The following is a 22,718-nucleotide window of genomic DNA, read 5'->3' as shown; positions in this document are numbered from 1 at the left end:
CATTCCTAGCTGAAACCAGCTTGTCCAGCATCTACCGATGGTCCAGACTCCCCCCTACAAAACTGGTCACTAACCCCCAACACAGAAAGGTTAGAGCAAAAGATGAGAAAAGGAACTCTGTTTTAAGAAGAAATTAATCTCGAGTTTTTCTCCCAATGCGGGACCTGACCATTTTGGAGAAAACCATCACTAGTCCCCAAGCGCTGGCCTCCCCAGGCCCCTCCACCTCCCCAGCCCCATCACCCTGCCCTGCCCTCTTCCCTCTCAATTTCAGTGGCCAGAAAGCCCCAGACCAGGATCCCTTCAGGGCTACTTCATGAACTGCAGCTCCAAAGAGAAATTCGGCTTGGGTACTGGGCTTCCCCCATCCCCTCCTGGGTCCAGAACCCGCAATTTCTCCACGTACTGCACAAGGACAGTGTTTTGTCTCCAGGTTGGATTCTCAAGAGTGGAGGCATCGCACCACCTGACCTCCTCTATCTGGTTCGTTGGTAAACACTTGAGATCCACAAAACCACAAGTCCCGCTTTGTCTGTATCCTCTGCCCCGACCCTGGGTAAGCTGTACCATGAAAAAGTAAATCAACACTGACATTCCAACTGTGAGAATCTGTCCAGCCCTTCCGCTGAGTGCGCATTTAAGACTCTGCTCTTTCCTACTATCATTCCTGTTCACTTTTCATAATCATATTGGGATTCTGCCTTTTCCCACTTTGGGCTCATTTCAACCCACATCCACCTAGGTGGACCCCCTTGTGCTTCCCTTTTCTGAAGCCTAAGACTAAGGACCTGAAGGGCAGCAGGTACCAAAAGTTGACAGACCTACAGACCATCTTTGTCTGCTCCAAACTCTCAGTCTATCTAAAGTCTAATGTTTCTTCTGGGAGTTCAACCTCTAAGATTCCAGGATGGTTAGACAAACGAATGAGGTAAAACTGAACATCTGAGGACAAAAATGAGCAAGTCACAAAAATAAATCCTAACGGTCAGCAACCACATGATGACCTTTAACTTCATAGCTAAGAGCCATCAACAATACCCCATTTGTTTCGTTCAACTCAACATAGCAGTTGAAATGTTCCACAAAATCCAACACTCTCATACACTGTTTCACAACTCAGCAGTGGACAATGCTTATAAGACCACAACAATGCACAAACCTAAATGTCACCCTAACCAAAATTTGATATAATTATACTACAAGAAGAGACATGGAGGGAAGGGGGAAGTGTCAGTTAAAACCTCATCACCTACAACAGGAAGCCAATGAAGACTGCCTATGTACGGATGGCCAACAAGCAGGTGAAAACATGCTCCATGTCACTAATGATCAGAGAAATGTAAATCAAAGCTACAATGAGGGACCACCTCACATCTGTCAGAATGACCATCACTGTTGTCCATAAACAATAAATGCTGGAGAGGGTGTGGAGAAAAGGGAACCCTCCTACACTGTTGGTGAGGATGTAGTTTGGCATAGCCATCATGGAAAACAGTATGGAGACTCCTTAAACAACTAAAAATAGATTTACCATATGATCCAGCAATCCCTAAGCATATATCCATGGGAAACTCTAATTGAAAAAGATACATGCACCTCAGCGTTCACAGCAGCACTATTTACAATAGCCAAGACATAGAACCAACCTAAATGTCCATCAACAGATGACTGGGTAAAGAAGTTGTGGTATATTTATACAATGGAATACGATTCAACCATAAAAAAAGAATAAAATAATGCCATTTGCTGCAACACGGATGGACCTGGAGACTATCATTCTAAGTGAAGTAAGCCAGAATGAGAAAGAAAAATACCGTATGATATCACTTATACGTAGAGTCTAAAATAAAAGACACAAATGAATTTACAAAACAGAAACAGACTCACAGACATAGAAAACAAATTTATGGTTGCCAGAGGGGAAGAGGGTGGGAAGGGGTAAATTGGGAATTCACATTTGTAGATACTAACTACTAAATATAAAATAGATAAACAAAGTTTATACTGTATAGCACAGGGAACTGTATTCAATATCTTGTAGTAACCTATAATGAAAAAGAATACAAAAACAAATATGTATGTATATGTATAACTGAAACATTACACTTTATACCAGAAATTGACACAACACTGTAAACTGACTATACTCCAATTAAAAAAAAAAAAGGAATGCCTAATATTGAGAGAGGGGACGTCAGAAAATAGCACTGAAAATAGCACTCCAGATAAATAAAAAAAGAAACAACCAAAAAGAGTTGAAAGTGTTTGTCTCTAGGAAATGGGATGGAGTCAAGAAGGAAGGCCTCCTTATTTTGGGTTTACAGGTCTTACTATAAATGGATGGAGTTACCCTTACTGTCATCATCACCTTCACAAGCACTAACACTTACTGGCTGTTTACCATACTCCAGGTAACACTTCAGCTGCCTTTTCTGTATGATTTCATGTATTACTTCATCCCTTTGAGAGGTAGGCACCATTTGGGTACCCATTTTACAGATGAGGAAAATGAGGCACAACAAACAACTCTGCCCAAGACCACTGCACTAGGGAACAGCAGAGCTGAGGCTATTCACCTTTTTTTTTTAACCAGACACATTTTCTTTAACTTTTACGAAAGTAATAATATACAGGTTAAATTTTTAATCATGTACCTGCACACAAGCAGCAGCATTTGGAAATAAGAAGAGCCAGTTAAATAGGAGGCTGTGAGCTAGGTCCAGACTACATGTTAGAAGGTTCTGATGAGGACAAAAGCAGGCATGGTACTGCTGTCACACCAAATGTTTATTTAATCTGATCAGGTGCCCCCTGTATACAGGCTGAGCCAATGCATTCACTCAGTTAGTAAGAATCTCTGTGCCCTAGTGAGAAAAGTGCAAACTGCCCTCTCCAGAGTTTTATCCCCACCCACCTCATTTTCTCAGACAAGAAAAAAGCATTCCTGATCTCTGTATCAAGTCAGCCTCCAGGATCCCTGCAGCCTGAGAATGAGAGTGTGTTACATCCCACATCAAAAAGGGCTCTTTGAGTCCTCACGCTCACTTCTGGGATGGAAAGCAGCTCCAGCAAAATGTGCACGCTTAACAAAATTCTACACAGCTTAAGAAACTGATAGGCCCTTCTGGAAGCCCATCCCAGGGCCTCAGACTAACCTAAGAGCCACTGCCCTACAGGGAAATCCTCTGCTCCCACTGAAGGGGAAGAGAAGAGAAGGCAAGACTTAAAACCTCTCAAATGTTATGATAAAATGCTGTTATTACACACACAAAAAATTTTAAGCAGTCCCTTTTTCTCATCAGCACAATCACAGGAACTAGGAAAAGACCACAGTCAGTCACCAGGGTGCTCAAACCTCCAAATAAGGTATATCCTCTGATTTAGCAGCATTAACTTTCTTTACAGGGGTGACGTCTTTCAGCATGCATCAACACAAAATAGGTCGCAGCTGCCACCTGCAGGGGCACCCCCTCACCAGGATATTGCTGATGAGGCTAAAATGTTTCCCACATCTCAAGGAGACTGACATTTAGGTAATGTAAAACAACTTCAGTTGTCTTAATTGTCACACAGCTAAGATAATCTTGCATCTTAAGGGACATGGTCCCCAAGGAGTCATGGAGGTGGAAAAAAAAAAAAAAGTTTCCCAAGAGGGGTAACATTTAGGTAAAAGGACTATATCTGTGCATAAGTGTGTGCTTGTAATTGAAAATAAAAGTCTTTATGAGGAAAACCACCAAACTGCACCGAGGAAGGGTGCTGAAGAAGTATTTTATCTTCGTTTTTTGCTTGGTCTGATTCACCTTCATTCCACACACCCAGAGCAGAGCGCCACGCTGGAAGCAGGTGCACCTGCCCTGCCAAGCGGACACTGAAACTCAGCAGAGCAGAGCGGGTTTTTGGACTCTGGAGCCAGGCTACCTGGATTTAAACACCAACCCCACCACACGGTGCTTTGGCACTTGACACAGTTACTTAACTTCTCTGTACTACCATCTCCTCACCTGGAAATTGGGGATAATTTCAGTAACTTACCCCTCAGGGCTCTAAGGATTACAGGAGTTAGTATGTATAAAACGCTTGGGACAGCACATAGTCAGTGCTCAGGAAACGTTAGCTATTATCTGTAAAAAGCATTTTGAAAAAAATAGATAATAAATACACACACAAATAAATTCAGATAATATTCATTGATATACAGAAAATAAAGGCACAAAAGGGCAAAAAAGGCAATGGGATAAAGTGACGGCAGGCACTCCAACAGTTATTATGCAGATGTTTTTTACAAGAGCATGTGTTACTTTCTGTTTTTTTTTTGACTTTTTAAAAACTGCTTTATTTAGATAGAATTCGAATAGCCCATAATTCACCCATTTAAAGGGTACAATCTAATACTGGCTTTGAGTACAGTCAGAATTGTGTACTCATCAGCATGTTACTTTTGATTAAGAAAAGAAGTGACAAAGATAATAAAAGTTGTTCTTTCTCATAAAAAAACTTTGAACAGAAACAGACTCACAGACATAGAGGACAAACTTATGATTACTGGGGAGAAAGCAGGTGGGAAGGGATTAAACTGGGAGTTCAAGATTTGCAGATAGTAACTACTATATATAAAATAGATAAAACAAGGTCCTACTGTACAGCACAGGGAACTATATTCAATATCTTGTAGTAACCTATAATGAAACAGAATATGTAAAGGAATATACGTATGTATATATATATATATGTTTGAAACATTATGCAGTACACCAGAAATTGACGCATTGTAAACTGACAATACTTCAACTAAAAAAAAAAAAAAAAAAAAAAACTTACAAAAGTCCTTTCTAATGAATTAAAAGCCTGTGCCACCCGTCAAAATATCTGTCACCAAGTAAGTTCTTGAAACTCAAATGTCTGTACCTAACAGCCCAACAGATAAGCAATGGTTTTTGCTATAACCGCAGGGTTCGTTTAAAGCTGACTTGACAAAAACTAGTAGTTTTTAAATTCATGAGATCGGAAGTTTTCTGCACTAGTCCCATGTTCCGAAACATCAGTGCACAGTCCATCTGCCATCCCCACACCCACTCCTCTCTCCCTCCACACACCTACACACTCACATGGCAGGCGGGGCAGAGGGTAAGCGAGAACCAACAAGTGTGCCTCCTGCTAACACACTTCCTACCAGCACTAGTCTAATGTTCAGCTCTGTGGAGAAACTACTGTGAAAATCTGAGATTCACCTTTCAGATCTCAAATTCTGATGTTAGAATAAAAAAAACAAAATGACCCAGATGAACCCATACACAACCCAACCCCACATTCATAACAAAAAACAAAAAAGACCCTCATTACATTCACTCAAGTATTTTGAGCACCTATGATATTCTAGGCATAGCAGACAGAGATGAAAGACATCGCTTTTAAAACTCAGTCTGCTGGGAAGACAAAGAGCGCACAGCACGCGAGAAGGAGGAGAACACAGGATGGGAACCACAATGCAGAGTGCAGTGGACTGACAGAGGACACCTTCCTGGGAGGGGACCGGACATCGTGTGAAGCAGAAGCAGTGACACGTCCAGAGGTGTGGAGGTGAGCTCTCTGAGATCTGGGTGCTGACAACCAGGTTGGAAAGGACAAGCATGGAGTAGGAGGAGAGACAGGAAGTAAGGCTGGAGGGACCACGCCATAAGGCTTTGGGGGGTGGGCAATGCTGACAGCAAGACTGAAGGTGAAGAACCACCACTGAAACTTCAAGGGGCTAATGGGCATGACCACTCCAGCAACAACGTAGAGAATGTCTTGAAGGAGGTCTAGACTGGCGGATGGGAAATCAGCCAATGGAGAGTTATTCAGGCAAGAAATGATGGATGTGGGGGGACAGGGGTGGGTAACTTCAAGAGAAGTTCCACCAGGAGAACTGGTGGGAGCCCAGGAGCCTGGACGGACGTGGGAGGATGGAGGAGTGCAAGAGAGGGACAGAGATGATGCAAGGTTTCTGTCCTGTGCGTGTGTGTGGAGAGAAAACACCAGTAGTGCAGTATCTGTGGCCGGAGCAGGTGAGGTGAGGTATTAGTGGGCCAGTTCCGAATAAACCTGGTCCTGGAACAGGAAGGGCAGTGCCCAGGAGACAGCTGGATAAATGGGCAAGGACCCCCAGGAACGGACTCAGAGCAGGAAATAACCTGGGAGTCACCCACAAATGGAGGAGACAGAGAACGCAGAGGGCAAAAACCAGTGAGCCAACGAGGGAGTTCTGAGGCATGACACCTTCCCAGGCAGAAAAAGAACCCTCAGAGGTGACTGAGAAGGAACAGTGAGACAGGGAGAAAGCCAGCCAGCCTCAGATGGCGAAATCAAAAACACTTCCTCCAGAGGAAACGGTCATTGTCAAATGTTACCGACAAGTAAGCTCAGGAATCAGTGGCTTTAACGGGCCTTGGGAACCAAGTGATTATTGGTGATTTTAGCAAGGAAAGCTTTTCCAGAGCCATTAACACTCTCCAACTCCTTTTAACCCCCGACAGCACCATTTCCTTGACACCTGTCACACCTTCAATAATCAGACTGAAGTCCTTTCTATGCAAAAGATTAGGAATACAAAGATAGACAACCTGCAGTCCAGGATCCTGGAATCTGGAAGTCAAGAGTCTTGGATGGACCTGGAGGGCATCAAGTTTAGTAAAAATAAGTTAAAGAAAGACAAATAATACATGCTATCACTTCTAAGTTTAATATAAATAAAACAAACTTGTGAATATGACAAAAAAAAAGATACTCACAGATACAGAGAGGGAAGCGGGTAGGGGCAAGATAACAGTAAGGGATTAAGAGATACAAACTACTATGTATTAGATAAATAACCCAAGGGAAGGGTATAGCTCCGTGGTAGAGCACATGCTTAGCACGCCTGAGGTCCTGGGTTCAATCCCCAGTACCTCCATTAAAAAGTTAATTTAAAAAATCTAATTACCTCCCTCCCCCCCAAAAAAAATTTTTTAATAAATAAATAAGCTATAAGGATATATTGTACAGCACAGGGAACATAGCCAATATTTTATAATAACTTTAAGTGCAGTATTAGCTATAAAAATTTTGAATCACTTATGTTGTACACAGGAAACTAATACTATAAATCAACTCTATCTCAATAAAAATAAGTAAAATTAAAAAGACAATATGGAGGAAAAAAAAAAAAGTCGGAACTCTAACGGCTGACCACAGCCCAAGAGGGTGAATGCCACAGGAGAACAGTAAAGGGAACATATTTAGTTGGGTCTGGAAGACATTTATTAAACACCTACCACGCGGTTAGGCTCCGGGTTAGCACTGGTGAGTCAGACCTCGACTCGGAAGCGCCACGTGGTGAAGGGCTTTATCTGATCATAATCACTGCTGTATTCCCAGGACTTGACAGTGTGTCCGGCACTTGGTCAGAAATCAACAAACATTTACCGGAAGAACAAAGGAATGGAAGGTGTGACCTTTTCTCTGGGGGGCAGACAAGGGTGAGAACTGCAGTGGCCTTATTTTCATATGTATGTATGTGTCTCCTAAAGGAGACGGAGTCCCACAAGTCGCGGTAACGCTACAGCTGTAAAACGCTGCCTTGTCTCCAGGAGGCCAGCAAGAGACAGCTGAGGGATGGGGTAGTGATGGCGAGGGCTTTCCGTGGTGCTGGTCACAATCTATTTCTTGACTTCGAGGGCACGTGTACAGATGTGGTCACTTTGTGATAATTCACTGAACCACATACTTGTCATTTTATACACGTTCCTATGTGTTCTATTTTTAAGGACAAGCGTTAAAAAAAAAAAAAGCCATGTTATTTAATAAACTGCTTTTTCTTCCCCTAACTACCCTTTATAAAACAAGTCCACTTAACTCTTTTCAGGAAAAGGTCCAACTTAAGAACGTCAGAACAGAATCGCTAAGTAAGCCCTACAGCAAGCTGGTGATGAGAAAAGGAACGAGGAAAGGCCAGCCGGAGAAGAGAGGGGCCGCCATCTGACGCGCTGTGGCTTTGTGAGCAAAGAAGAAAGGCCACAGCCTCAAGGAAACAGCATCATGTTAGTAAGTGGGCATCACACTGCCCTACTGGGTCCCCACTGCTATCAACGCCACCGCGCCTGGATGCCGGCCAGGCTGATGTGCCAGGGAGCCGTGCTGGTTACAAGCGACAGCGGAACGGCCAAAGGTCCTGCGGTGACAGCACGACGGCCGCAGAGCAAGACCCACGGGCACGTGGGTGATGGTGGCTCCAAGCAGCCCCCTGCAATGTGGGTACCTCTGCACACACCTTCTCATGGGATCCTAGCAACTCTCCGAACAAGACGTTATCTCTTTTCACAAATGTAGAAACGGGTCCAGAAGGGACAGATGAGGAGGGGTGGAGCTAGGATGTTAACACAGCGTGGCTGACTCTAAAGCGCATGTTTTTCCCACCCATCGAGCTGTCTGGACTTACAGGAGTTCCACTCCAATCCGTACATGAAGGAGAGACATCATAAAGCTTCGATTCTATCAGGCCAGAAAGACCTTGAACCCCATCGAGACCTGCAAAAGGAGCCACATGGCAGGCTGGGGATTTAGCTCTTCTCAGATGTCCAAAACACAGTCTTTTCTACCTTGAGCGTGATGTCCCCTGATCATGTCCCTCCAGAACCCAATCCAGCACAGGCTCTGGCCAGCGTGTGTCCTTCAGAGTCAGACAAGGAGGGCTCCACGTGCATCGCCTTCCAGGAGAGTACTTTCTGCCTCTCTTACTCAAATACTGTGTCTCACCCAACAGTCTGCTCCTCCTACTTTCAAAGGTTTGCTTTCTCTACTAAAAAAAAGCAGAGAAAAATGAAGCCACTGACTAACCAAAATAGGATGTTTTACCTTGATAGAAAAATCAAAGGTCCTCAGGACATGCGCCCCTCCTGAAAAGAGCAGGTTTCTGAACCAACCATCCTCCCCAAACTCACCTTCTGGAGAAAGTTCCCGCAGACAACAATATACCATAGAACAGAAACGGCTGCTCAGAAAACCTCTACTGATAAAACGGGCCATCACGCCACAGCTGCTTGGGTAAAGCTGACTCCAATGCACCTGTCGGCAGAGATGCCAAGCCATGAGCCACACAGATGGGACAGGCTACCCGAGGCCCCTGGGTATACGTCCTGGGTTCTGAGTTCTGTTCCTGCTCAGAACTACTTCTTACTATCGAGTGTATCATAAATTTATCAGAAGAGTAAAGACCGTAACTGCTTCAGTTTACAGAGCGTCTGCATTTTTGTCAAGAAAACCTTTTGAACGGCAGCATCTCAGATCTTAACACTGCTGTTTTACAGCAGAAACTGCAGTCTGTAATACATGTAAGTATACATCACCCGTGTTGATGAAAGGAAGAACACTAAATAATCCCAGAGGGACAATTCAAGGTTACACATACAGCTTTGGAAAGTGTCTTTGCCATGTCGAGTCTCCCCAGTTCAGTAAGGACATTCTCTATTCCTTAACAAGCCACACTAAAGCTCAGAAGAACCCCAAAAGCTGCCATGTTCTCCCACCCTACAGCTCTGCTCAGCCCCTTCCCAACTCCCATCCATGCTTCGAGATTGAGACTAATGCAAGCTGCCCAAAGCAGAGACCGTTTTCCCCTAAAGATGACGGATCTACCTTCCTCTAAGACAGAGAAGATCATCATTTTGGTATAAAAGATCTACTCTTCGAAGACTCGAGTTAAAGTAAAGATCCATTTCATATCAACAAGCATTTCGTTAAACAAAATTAGGTGACACCACTAGTAAGAACTTGACAGCAAGATGTTAAGGTTGATTGCATATTTTTTCAAATGCACCATTAATCAAGCACCTAAGCCATGTAGTATGTATAGTTACACCAAACTCTGTGGTTGGCAATATGCCACAATCCTATCCAGGTGAAGGGACCCCAACAGGAGATACAAATGTGACCAGCAAAGGGACAATGATCTCCCAGCAACAGCCAAAGCAACTGGGTTTAAGTGCTGAAAACTAGTATTAGAAGAAGAAACTGAGCAAGAAAGTAATGCACTCTTCACCCATTTATTCAGCAAATATCTGAGCACCTACTGTGTGCAATTTTAAAAAAAGACCAAGGAGATGAAAGGGTTAACCACACAGATGTCTGAAGGAAGTGCTGTCCGTGCACAATGAACACAACGCCAAGGCCCGTTTGTAGGGCCTTGTGGGTCTTTGGAAGGACTCTCGCCTTTTACTGGGAGTCAGATGGGAAGCTACTGCAAGGTTCTGAGCAGAAGCAGGGGAACTACTACCCAGCCTTCATTTTGACAGGATCACTCTGGCTGCTGTGATGAGAACAGGGTGGATCAGGACAGGGTAGGTCAGGGAGATGAGTCAGGGTTCCACTGCAATAACCCAGCTGAGAGGTGCTGGGGGCTTGGACCAGAGTGGAAGCAGTGGAGGTAGAAAGTGGTCAGACTGTGGACAGGTAGGCAAGAAGGTAGGGCCAGCAAGATTTCTTAACGGATTGGGTACAAGTGAAGGAGAGCAGTTAAGAATGACTGCAAGGTCTTAGGCCTGAGCAACTGGAAGGATGAAGATGTTATCAATGGAGATGGGGAAGGATGCAGGTCGAGCATGTCTGGGGGAAGGTCAGGAGTTAAATATGAGACTTACTGACACTCTTGTTCTACATCCAAGTGAAGATACTACAGAGCTTGAGAAAAAGGTCCTTAATACCTGGTTATTTAACAAATATTTATTGAGAACCCACCTAAAGTGTTTTTAGCCCATGTGTGAGCCTCAGGCAACAGTGAGGAAAACCTCAACCCTGATCCTGAGAGCTCAGTCTAGAGGGGAAGACAGCCTAATGAAGCAAGGTCCACGCTGGGTGGGGGAGAATTCCAAGCATCTGGTACGATGCTTCAGCAAGACTGCAGAGGGACACCGAACCATGCCAGGAGGACTGCCTGAGAGAGAGAATGCGCATGGAAAGATAAGCAGGGGTCATCCAGGTAAGGAAAAGGAAGGAGGGCAGAGGGACGAACTCGAGGGACAAGGAGTGAGAGAAAGCACACATGGTCCCAGGACCTGTGAGGAATCCAGTTCAGGCAGGTGTTGCCAAGTGGCAAGATGTCAGTCTCTGCCTTAGGCGGGTTCGGAGCACTTGGTATGTGTGACTAGTGGTGAAAAAAAAAAAAAAAAAAAAACAATTACAGGATATTCAAGGCAATTTACAGAATTGTGGAATGTCAAGGGCTGAAAGGACCTTCTTCTCTATAAATGAATATACCTAATAAGTAACTGGCAAAGCTAGAATGGAACCCAAGTTTCCCAAATCAGTGGCCATAAAAGGGTGATTTGAAATACTAAAGCTGATACTGAAAAGTGAATGACCAGTGAGGACGGTACGGTGGTAGAGCACATGCTTAGCATGTCGAGGTCCTGGGTTCAATTCCCAGTACCTCCATTTAAATAAATAAATAAACCTAATTACCCCCCCCACAAAAATGTAATAAAGTTAAAAAAAAAAAAAGGATAACCAAAAAAAAAAAAAAAAAAAGGAGGGGGGAATCACCTAATAAGTGGGTAACAAATCCTTCTATAAATCTGCAGGTTTCCAGTTTTCTGCTTTCAACAAAATCAAAGGAGGTGGGTGGCAAGCTAGCTTATTCACAAAGATAGCATCAGGTTCTGACATAACTTAAAAGACAAAAAGTGAGTGATCTTAATATAACAAAAGTTCTTCCATTCTCATCTACTTATATCAACAAAGTTTCTCAAAGTTTATATCTATACAGTAAAAAATCTTATTCTAGCATCGAGTAGTAATAGTAATCATCCACCAACACATAAAATAATGGGGTGAGGGAGTGCCATCCATCTCATCAAGTTGCCTTCCAACAAAACTCCACCTTCTGTGTTTACTTATCAAAACGGATACCTACTTGTTCTGATTAATTTATGCTAATAACTGTAGTAACGTGATCCAAAAGAAGTGAACACTGAAAAGATTTATGAGAACAGGAAATAAAAATCATTCCAATGTACATACATATTCTTGTTGCAGAAGGATGACAGGATGTTCAATAAAAGATTTTCAAGCATAAAAATAAATTAACATTTTGTGGGGAAAGTGGAATTGAAAATGGTTTCAAGGAGAAAAATTGAAAAGCTAGCATTTCTGATTCAAGTACAAGCTTATTCATGTATTTTTCAAATGGATAATTCAAATTATTACAGTATTTAGAGGCCATCAGATACATTTAAAAGAATGAAACAATAAATATTTTAAAATGTCAACATTTAGAATATATCAGAAATTACATCCTTTGCTACTTTTTACTCATGATGAAAAATAAATTGATGTCAAAATCACATGAGGGGCCTCCTACACTCTTGGTGGGAATGTAAACAGGTGCAGCCACTATGGAGATAGTACGGACGTTTCTTAAAAAACTACACATAGAGCTACCATATGATCCAGCAATCACACTTCTGGGCGTACATCTGGAGAAAACTATAATTTGAAAAGACACCTGCACCCCAATGTTCATAGCAGCACTATTTACAATAGCCAAGGCATGGAAACAACCTAAATGTCCACCAACAGATGACTGGATAAAGAAGATGCGGTGTATACATGCAATGGAATATTAGTCAGCCATGAAAAGAGTGAAATAATGCCATTTGCAGGAACATGGATGAGTGAAGTAAGACAGAGAAAGACAAATATGATATCACCTATATGTAGAATCTAAAAAAAAAAATACAAATAAACTTATTTGCAAGCCAGAAATAGACTCACAGACATAGAAAATAAACTATGGTTACCAAAGGGGAAGGGGGAGGTGGGTAAATTAGGAGTTTTGGATTAATATACACACTACTATATATAAAATAAACAACAAGGGCCTACTATATAGCACAGGAAACCACATTCAGTATCTTGTAATAATCTATAATGGAAAAGAATCTGAAAAAGAATGTATGTGTGTGAATATATATATATATATGTATGTATGTGTGTGTGCATGTGTATTTTAAAAAAACACTAAACATGTGAAAGAATAAAGAATTCTCCAACATTCTCTAAGGAGAAGTGGATGCAAACATGTATAAAGACCACAGTCCAAAATCCCAGGTCAGCACTCTGAGCATCCCATTCCACTACACTCATTCTCTGTACAGCCTGAGAGAGACTACCCACCTGCACAGGGCAGAGACAAAACTCAGCCTCCACCATCTGGGAGAAGGCGATCCCAGAGACATCTGTACAACTCTGGACTTCCTACAGGACAGGCAAACAAACAAAGGATGTTTACTGAGATAGGACAAAGCAGTTCCTCAGCCAAGGGGAGAGGAGGTTGGGAATTGCCAGACTATCAGACCAGACAGCACACTTACAGACTGATTAAGGCAATAAAGACGCATAACTTCAGCTCCACACACAAAAGTCTTACACTTCCACCATGTACACAGCATGCAAAATTCTTAACAGAAGCCCTACAATAACGTGCCCCAAGTCATACAAAAAGGCAAGTGGTAGAATCTTCTCTGTCACTACTCTTGCGAAATGAATGCTCTACCCAAACGAAGTGTGGGACCACATGGGACGGGAAGAGGAGGCACTGCTGAAAACCACCGCAGGGTACTCCAGGTCCCTTCGCAGGGAACTCGAGTTTCCGACATAGGGCGTGCAAGGCCACTAAAGCAAGTGTGAGAGGGACAGAGGTACTCTTGACACTTTTTCTGCAGTTTCACAGGGAGTCACCGTGGGAAAATAATTGCTTTTTAAAAGAAACCTGCACAATGAAAAAATCATTTTTAATAGCCAGGTGACAAGGCAAACTGACCTTTTTGATTATCACCGTCTTCCATCATCATACAAAATTCTCAAGCATACACGATTCATTTTAGAACAAATGCCCCCATATCTAATCAGGTTACTGCTTAAGACAGGCCTGAGAATTCCTACGTTTTATGATTCTTTTTATTTTTCAGGTTAAACAGTCCATTGATGGTACTTTTGTTGATGGTAAATACTTTGCTTTCTGAATGAACTCTCATGTTAGACTTAACCTCTTGCGTGTATGTGAACTGAATGCTGATGCCTGTGTCTTGTCAAAATCTGACAACTTTTACAACTTTTATTTTGTCTTCTAGAAAATTCTGTCTTTTCCTTTTTTTTTCACGTAAATTTTGCAGCTACTTGTTCATTTGGAAATATTTTACTTTCAAAAGTAAAGTTTTTGACTTGCTGTTTTTATGTAAGGTTGAAAGAAAAGCAGTATGTGTATTAAAATCAAATTATCAAAGTCAATGTTAAAAAAATATTTTGAAAATGTTTCCACTGTTAGACAACTTAGTTGCCAAAAACTATGTGTGTGCCTATAAAACTCATAAACAGAAAACTTGGAAAAACCTGCAAATAATTCCAAGTGAGGATCCTGAGTGGGTTTTGAGTCCACTAGTTAAAAAGCATTAAGTGGAACACCTTGGTCTACAAAAATAGCTGAGGGACAGCAAAGAAGATAAAAATTTTCCTGCTGGTTTTTAACAACAGTCACTGCATAACTGGGGGATGGGACTACCATGATTTGGTACATAATACAAATGATGAGTTTCTTGTACTTGGATCATTTTAGGGAATAACTTTTTCAAATATGGTCATTAAATCAAGATTCATGAGACAACTTAGAGCCAAATCTTCAGCTTTATATTATCACTAAGAGTAAGATCACCAAGATCATCCAAGATGCACGAATCACGCATTTGAAATAAGCTTCCTAAAAATAAAAAAAATTTTAGTCACAAATAAAAAATACTTTAGTAAAAGAATCAAAAGGTTTTATACCATTAAAGAAACCACAATTTTTAAGTGTTTATTTCATTTCTTCATCTTTTCATAATTCTTTTTTAATTTTGTTTTTTGTTTTTAACTATATGTTTTTGCTTTTAATTATGTGATAATTTTTTGTTTTTAATTATGTATTGATTATACATATATAACTTACATATACAGATACATTATAATTATGACAAGATAATCAAATGCTTTAATGATACATTGGCTTAATGATAAAAATAGTTTAATGAAAAGAAAGCATATGTATATACACATGCACACACATGGAATATTCCCTCAAGCCTTTTCTATTGATTAAAAAAAGTGAGACACACATTAAAAGACCTCAGAGATCTTTAGCAGTTCTAACAGCACCATGTCAGATCCCACTAGCAAAAAAAAGGTCAGGTCTTCAGCCATGAAATTCCCAAATACAATCTGTCTCCATCACAGAACCTCATGAGAGCAAGACTCAACAAAGAGGCAGAAGACCTATGCCAGCGCTATAGGTACAGAGAGCAGGAGTTAGGTGACACCAGACAGCGCGCGCATCAGAAACCACACTTCAAAGGCTTTCCAACAAGAAATAAAGGAGGTGGTAGCTGACCAAAGGCACAGCAGGAGAGGAACCACAGGAGGCTGTCTGGGCTTCCTCCTAGCAGGCACTGCTAGGCGCTGGAGTAATCAACCAGAGGGGAATTTCAGCTGGAGCGAAGAGCCTTGGGCAGAGGGGACTTGTAAGGGGCCAAGCTAGGGCATGTGGCTGGAAAAGAGACGAAAGGGGAGAGTGGCAGGGGGTCTGCAGGGCCAGAGCAGCAGCTTGGGGCAGTACAAAGCTGACAAGGTCAGCTCTGAGCAAAATGCAGAGGGACCAAAGCAGTCCCAAGGCTCTGGGAGCCCCTGATGGAGCGAGGGTGTAGAATGAGCCATCTGGCCAGATGGGGATGGCTGCTGAGGTTCCAGGAACAGGACAGTGGGAGCCAAGGCGAGGCAGGTCCAGGGCACGTTCCAGAGCGCTCCAAAGGCAGATGCTGACTCATGGTGAAGCCGATCTGAGGTGACAGCCCCCACCACTGAGAGGGCTGCCATTTTCTTCTCCAGGTCTGTATTAATCACACACAGTCTGACCCACCTCCCTCCAAATACCTCTGAGGACTGGTCGCTGCTGGGGAGACAGTTCAAAACAGGCAACAGATTTAGAAAAGGGAAAAATCTGGATTCCAATCCACGTTCTATCACTGCTGCATGACCTCAGGCAAGTTAATTCTGCTCACCTCATCTTCCACTGTTATCCATCAACGGGGAAGACACCTGCCTGACTTCAAAGGGAAGAGATAATCAAATGCTTTAATGATAAATTGGCTTGATGGCGAAAGTGGTTTAAACAGCTTGTCACTAAAAAATACTGACAGAGACTTTCTCTCATATTTCCTTATATTCCCCTCAACTCTAAGCACATAATACAGTCTCTGCATAATGACATTCACTCAACAAAATGCCTATCTAGTACACAGTAAACAAACACTAGGCTCTAACTAGGCAATACCAGTGTGTCCTACCACATTGGTTCAAGGGGGTTTACACTGTTTGGTCATTTCAACACCAAGAGTACAGTTACGTATGGTTTCAACCATGGCTTCAAATTCTAATCCAAATAGCCTTATAAATTATAAGAATAAGGGGACAATTATAAACTGTGGTCTGCCTTAACTCAGTTCAGCACATGTCAGATACCCACACCACATCAAACACTGTAATGGGCACGATGGCAGAAATAAGGAAACGCTCTTACAGAACTTTTATCACAGTGGGCGAGGCAGTCAACCAATAACCCTAGCACTAGGCAAAACGTGGTGAAAGGATGGATGTTAGAGACAAAAAAATTATTCTGATTAAGGAAATGGATAACAAAGTTCCCTCGGGGAAGGACTGACAGAACTGAAGGCCTAAAAGGATTAGAGAGAAGACAAGAAGCAAAAGCATAAATAAGTGAAAGCAGTTCCACAGATGTTGTCTGTGTGCACTGGGGGGTGGGGGAAAGGGACAAGCGTGGAAAAATAAACAGTCTGGGACCGCATTTGGGGGCTGGGGGGATTTCCACTGTGCTGAAGTATCTGACCTGTAGTCTGGGCAATGGAGAGGCGTTAAAGGTTTCCAAAGACAGTGACACAGTCAGAGCTGTTAAGGAGAACCCATTCTGCAGGCAGTGGGAAGGAGCAGATTGAGAAGCTATTTCAATTGGCCAAAGAAGAAGTCACAAGGGCAGAAACAGCAAAAATAAAGAGGGAATGGCACCTAAAGTCATGGATATTTACGCAGGTAAAGAAGTTTAAACTAGTTTCTTTTCCCCATTACTCCTGGCTCTCTCTAGACCTGGCCTCCAGGAGGAAATACGAGAACTTGATTTTTAACCTACAGATCAGAATTACCTTCTAAACCCACAATTTTAAGATGAGTTTTGAACAATGATTTGCCATGGCAGCCTAGCAAAGCTTACTCTAGAATTCTAATTCATCTTCATTTTTAAAACAAGCTAAAAAAAATGTGATATACAGACCGGCTATCACTATTTTTGCCTTCTAGCACCAAAACAATTTAGCCTAAGATAAAATGCTTATAACTCAGGGGAGCCACAACATGGAGACAAATCAGAGTTCTCAAGAGCACTTCAACAGGGAGTTGTCTTTTCTTATAAAGAAGGAATGGAGGAGGGGAGAAATCACTCAAGATCTATACTATGGGGCCACTGGGTTCAAAGCAATCTGCATTTCCATTTGCTTTTGGGTCAAGTACCTCTGATACCATTCTGTAGCCATTTCCAAGTAGCCCCCTTCCACGTTGAAGATGTAAACTTGGTTCTCTGCGTATGCCTTAACATCAATTCTTAAACAAGGCAACAGCAAGGACAGAGCCGCACAGGGCTAGTTCCAGCTCCACCACTAACTGTATGATGTGAATTCGTTTGTTTTCTCATCTACAAGCCATCAGATTCAGTACTGGGATCCAGGGCCTTTGAGGTCCCTTCTAGCTGTAAAAGTGTCATTTTTGATGATGTTCTTAGGCCTTGTGCCTCCTCCCAAATTCCTTTAACAGACCCAATGCAAATACCCAGGGAGGCAAAGTATCAACCTTGCTTCCAGACCCCCTGTACTGTGGGAACGTTCAAGCTTGAGGCTTTCAAAGAAAGTCCAGTTTCTTGATGCTGACCATCCTTTAAAAGAAAAAAAAACTTCACATTCCTCGGAAGAAAGGCAAGAAAGACAAATATAGAATCAAGACATAATTGCAGCAAACCGACTACAGTACGGAATTTTAGAAGTCCATTCAGTGCTCCCTTGGGCTTTCTTAGGAACCAAACAATTATCAAATAATCTTAAACAATGACAAAGTATTTGTAAGTGCCGCAGCTGTACAACGTGCTTTAAAAAGTGTATGAAAAGACACTTTTTTGGTAGTTGCTTCCTCCTTGAGAAATAGGGACAGCGGAGTTAGCTTCTCCCTTAACCGCTCACTACTAGCTCCTACTTGACACGTTACCGAAATAACACTTAAATTTATACTGATTATCGACTGAGAACAAGTTGATAATTGAGGCGCACACGAGAATGAGGAGAAGGGAGTTATTTTACCTTTTAGGATCTCAGTTTCCATCTCTGTAGTAAGTCAATTACTTAGATGATTACCAAGGTCATTTTGTTCCCAAATGCTATGCCCATCTGCCTCCTTCCCCCTAGGAGGGCTGGACCTCAGGTTAATATTTGGGCTCAACTATATGTCACGCATCGTGCTAGGAGCTCCGGGAATACAGCCCTGAAAAACCACCCAAAAAAAAGGTCCCACGCAACACGAATATGCTATGGAAGGGGTGGGGGGATGGGGAGGTGAGGTAATTATAATAGAACAGGTAAACTTCCTAAAAGAGGCGGAATCCTGGTTTGGCTGTGACTTACTAGTAATAGTACTCGTAGAGAACATTACCAAAAGAAAAAAAAATTAAAAATAAAAATGCATTCAACCGGGGAAAAAATTCAACATAAACTTCTGGGGCCTAAAACAGGCAGATTCTTACTCCTGGGAGCCACCGACGAGATTAACTAATCCATAAAGAAGTCACCCAGCGCCAGCTGCCGAGTCCGGGCCCCATGCGCCAAAGCAGTCCAGACCTGGAGGGGGAAATGTGCAACCAAAATGGAGGAGGGGCTACGGCGGAGTCGGCTCCGGAGTGAAAACCTCGTGGCTCGCTCCTCATGGCGCCAACCAGCCTTCCTGCTCTGCTCTCCCCAGCCTTAGGAGGCATCATCCCGCCTCGCCAAACCCACAGCGCAGCACCCATCTCCCGCAGGCTCCCCTGGAGGAGTTCCGCGCACCAAATGAACTGGAGACTGTTAAAACTGTGAAGGAAACAAGTAGCCACATCTTAACCGCAGGAGAGCAAAGAAACATCTGGGAGGACTCCACCCTTCTCCACCTGCAGAAAAAGCCCACGGTAAAGCTAGGAAAGCATTTCCCTAGCCTCCTCTTGTCTTACTGGGGGGAAAAAAAGACAGACAGAAGGAAGGATCCTAGAGAAGTCAGACACCCAGAGGACGACCTCTTTCCGTGGATCCAAGACGCGGGTGCCCCAGACCTCGAAGAGCTTGGAGCCAGAACAACTTTCTCATTGAAGCGGACCGCGTTTCCTCTTATAACAAAAAAAGAGAGAGAGAGAGAGAGAAGCCCCGACTATGATCATTTCATTGATGTCATCTCGCCTATCTGGCTCTCAGGATTTTACCCGGAAACCCCTGCAATCCCCAGCTCCCGCGTCCAGCCCAAGTGGGGCTCCCCTTCCCCGGGACGCCGCCTCGCGCGTTCTCGCAGCCCTCGCGGTCGGGCTAGCCGGCTCGCTCCGCCCTTGGCACCCGGGCTGCGCTGCTGGGCGAGCACATCAGCGCCACGCCGGGGGGGAAGACGGGGGTATCGGGGGCTCTTGGAGGACCCTGCTTAAAGCCCTCTTTCCCACGTCTGACTGGCAAAACAATAAGCATCCGCTTTCTCTGCCCCTCCCCCATAGGACCCCGGCCACGAGTTACTGCCGCGGGGGGGGAAAAACGAGAGGGAGGGGGCCAGCCCCGTGATCGGTGGCCAGGGTACCCCTGGAACCTCGTTGGCCCGAGTCCCCGCCCTCCGGCCCCCCGCCGCGGCGCCCGGAGTCCGCGCGGGGAAGACTCGGCGCTGGAACGCGGCCAGGAGCGGAGGCGCGCGGGCCACGCGGTGGCTGCAGCAACTGACACGGCCCGCGGCCGCCGGCCACATGCGCCGCCGCCGGGCCCGGGCCCGGGAGGCGAGCGGAGGGGAAGAGAGCGCGGCCCCCGGGCCCCGTCGTACCTTGCCGCTGGCCGTGCCCCCGCTGACGCCGATAAGGAAGGGCTCGCCGCCGTTGGGCTGCTGGTGGTTCTGCAGGGTCTGCTCGCTGTCCCCGGCCATGGCTCGCGCCGCCCCTCCTCCCGCTGCCTGTGCGAACGGACGCACGCTCCACGCCCGCGCCCGCGCCGGGCTCGCTCCGCTTCCCGCAGCCGCCGCTGGGCGCTGCCCAGTTCAAGGCTGCCGCCGCTCCCTGCGCGCCGCTCGGAGCCCGGTGCTGGGGCTGGCTTCCCCGGAGGAGCCGAGAGCCTTCCTCTGCCCGCAGCAGCCGGCCCCGGTTTACATCCCAGGCAGAGGTCAGCGTGATGCTGCTGCTCCAATCCGGGCGGGCAGCGCGCTGCTATTCGCCGAGGCAGAGGCGGCGAGGCGTCTGGCCCCAGCCTCCGCCCCTCCCGGGCCCCGCCGCCGCCGCCTGAGGTCTCTGGGAAAGGTGTGAGCCCGACCCTCCTCCCCATCCGCCCGGTTAACCCTTTCCCGGACCATCTGCGGCGGACCGAGGCAAAAAAAAAAAGGAGCCACTGCGTTTTAAGTTGGTATGCTACCACCCATTTCAAAAGGGTTAAAAGGCTAAAAGGGCAGATCAAGTAAAGGAGGGGATGCCTCCAGGTTTCAGAGGCAAAATTCGAACAAACTTGGACAGTTAAAATGATACAAAGAGTTAATGTCATTTACCCATTATCCAGGCTAAAAACTTGTGTTCCGAAAATGAGATTTTTTTCCCCTCCCGTTTGCCAAAATAGTATGTCAGCCGCTGGCTTTAAATATTTCCTCTCTTGGAAACCCCCAAACGCCGTCGTCCTTAACAGGCGACTCTGAAGTCCTTCCTAGAGAAGGGTAACTTGAAGGTCTCCTCTGAGGGGCGCCCTCCTTCCTAACATCAACGCCCTTTCTAACCATGGTTTGGAATCCCAAACGTTGAGGTTCCTGTGGAGTTAGGGCTTGTGGAAACATTCATATAATACTTAACGTCATGTGGACTTGTTAATACGTTTACTTGAACTGTTTTTTCAGAGATGGGCAATTAGGCACTTGGTTACAAAGGCAGTAGCTGCGGATGACTCAGAGCAGTGCCACCTCTGGAACTAGATTTCTGCATCCACAGGCAGTCCCAGGAGCAAGTTAATCTCCCTTGCTCAAGGATCTCATCTGTTAGATGGGAATGATAATGGCAGTTACATGCTAGGATTATTGTATTAAATGAATTATTATATTGAAAGTACTTAAAATAGTACTTGGCACAGTTACAGACCCTATGTAAGTGTTCTATGAGAAAAGACATCTAAAGGGCTGGAAAGGAAGCCTTTGCTGGGGCACAGGGAAGAGAGGTAGGAGTAAGACTAGTAGACTAGTGGGCTTTTCCCTCTTCTGCCCCTAGGGCTGGCTCACCCTCACATAAGGAAATTCCTCTTGTCCATTTAAATTATTAAGGATATTCTCAGCACTGGTGACCTCAACAAGGACTTCTGCGTCTTTACTCTCTATAAAGCCAAGCAGGCTGCCTGTGCTATTCCCTGTGCTGTGTCATTCTCTCTTGGGAGCCTGGTCACCAAATCCCATAGCTAGGGATGTTCAGATCACATTTGAGCCTAACATAGCAATTACACAGCAGATTCTAGATTAAGTGATTTCCAGCTGCCTGCCTTCCCCTCCCACTGAGAAAAAAACAAATCCAGAGCTAGAAAAGATTCAAGGAAATACATTTTCTTGGTTATCTGTGAGAATTGTTTATATATATCCAGATATGTCTGATCAACTTCGGGTCTAGTTAACATTTGGGAATGAAATTAGCCTGAGTGTGCAGATACAACTAATCAAAGGAGAGACTTTTCTGTGGTTGCCCACAGCTGGAGGAGTCAGGGGTAAATGGGGAGTGGCAGCTAATGGGTCCAGGATCTCTTTTCAGGGTAAAGGAAATGTTCTGAAAGTGATTGTCATGATAGTGGCACGACTTTTGCATAAGAACTAGTGAATCATATAAATTGGTGAATTGCATGGTATATGAATTATATCTCAATAAATCAGTTTTTAAAAATAGCTCTCAACCAGCAGTCTAGGAGGAGAAAGATTTTTCAGACTTGGGAACAGAAATGGCAAAGGCACAGAGAAAAGACTGAGAATTAAAAAGACAATGTCAAAGGAGTTTGTAACCTATAAAACAGTACACAAATGCAAGTTGTTAATTTTTTTAAATTCAGTATATTGATTTTTGCCCACATGCCCTTCCCCTTCCTCAGAAAGATAATATTCATACAAGGGCCCTTAGACTGTAGTTGGTCCAGTTTCCGAAATCTCATATGCCCCAAGAAATCTTCCCAGACTTTGAAAAAGTTAACATATAGATTTGAGTTCTATAGAGATTTTCTGATTTTCTCTCCCTACCTTATAACCAGATTTTCAAATGGGATTCTATGAAATTAAGACTTAATAAAGTCAGGAGTTCAGTTGTCTTGTCCAGCCAGCTCCCAGCACCCAGTAAGAGCAAGCTCCTGGCC

General features: G+C 44.2%; 1 protein-coding gene across 3 annotated transcripts in view; it reads right to left on the bottom strand.

Annotated features, from left to right (window-relative positions):
• The window catches only part of UCK2 (uridine-cytidine kinase 2), a 69,568-nt gene extending 48,769 nt beyond the window's left edge, over positions 1–20,799 (bottom strand). The window contains exons 1-2 of one of the 3 annotated variants that reach the window (XM_074349745.1): positions 20,191–20,799; positions 8,138–15,985 (exon numbers count right to left, since the gene is read on the bottom strand). In XM_074349745.1, the coding sequence (XP_074205846.1) occupies positions 15,574–15,985; positions 20,191–20,681 (903 nt within the window). In that variant the 5' untranslated portion in view covers positions 20,682–20,799 and the 3' untranslated portion in view covers positions 8,138–15,573. Of the gene's footprint in view, positions 1–8,137; positions 15,989–20,190 lie in introns of those variants that run through there. The other 2 variants (XM_074349744.1, XM_074349746.1) reach the window with 2 other exon arrangements.
• Between the last annotated feature and the right edge of the window lie 1,919 nt (positions 20,800–22,718).

Source organism: Camelus bactrianus, chromosome 21 (assembly GCF_048773025.1).
Source record: "Camelus bactrianus isolate YW-2024 breed Bactrian camel chromosome 21, ASM4877302v1, whole genome shotgun sequence".
NCBI lineage: Eukaryota > Metazoa > Chordata > Mammalia > Artiodactyla > Camelidae > Camelus > Camelus bactrianus.
This window is presented reverse-complemented; position numbering and strand designations above follow the sequence as displayed.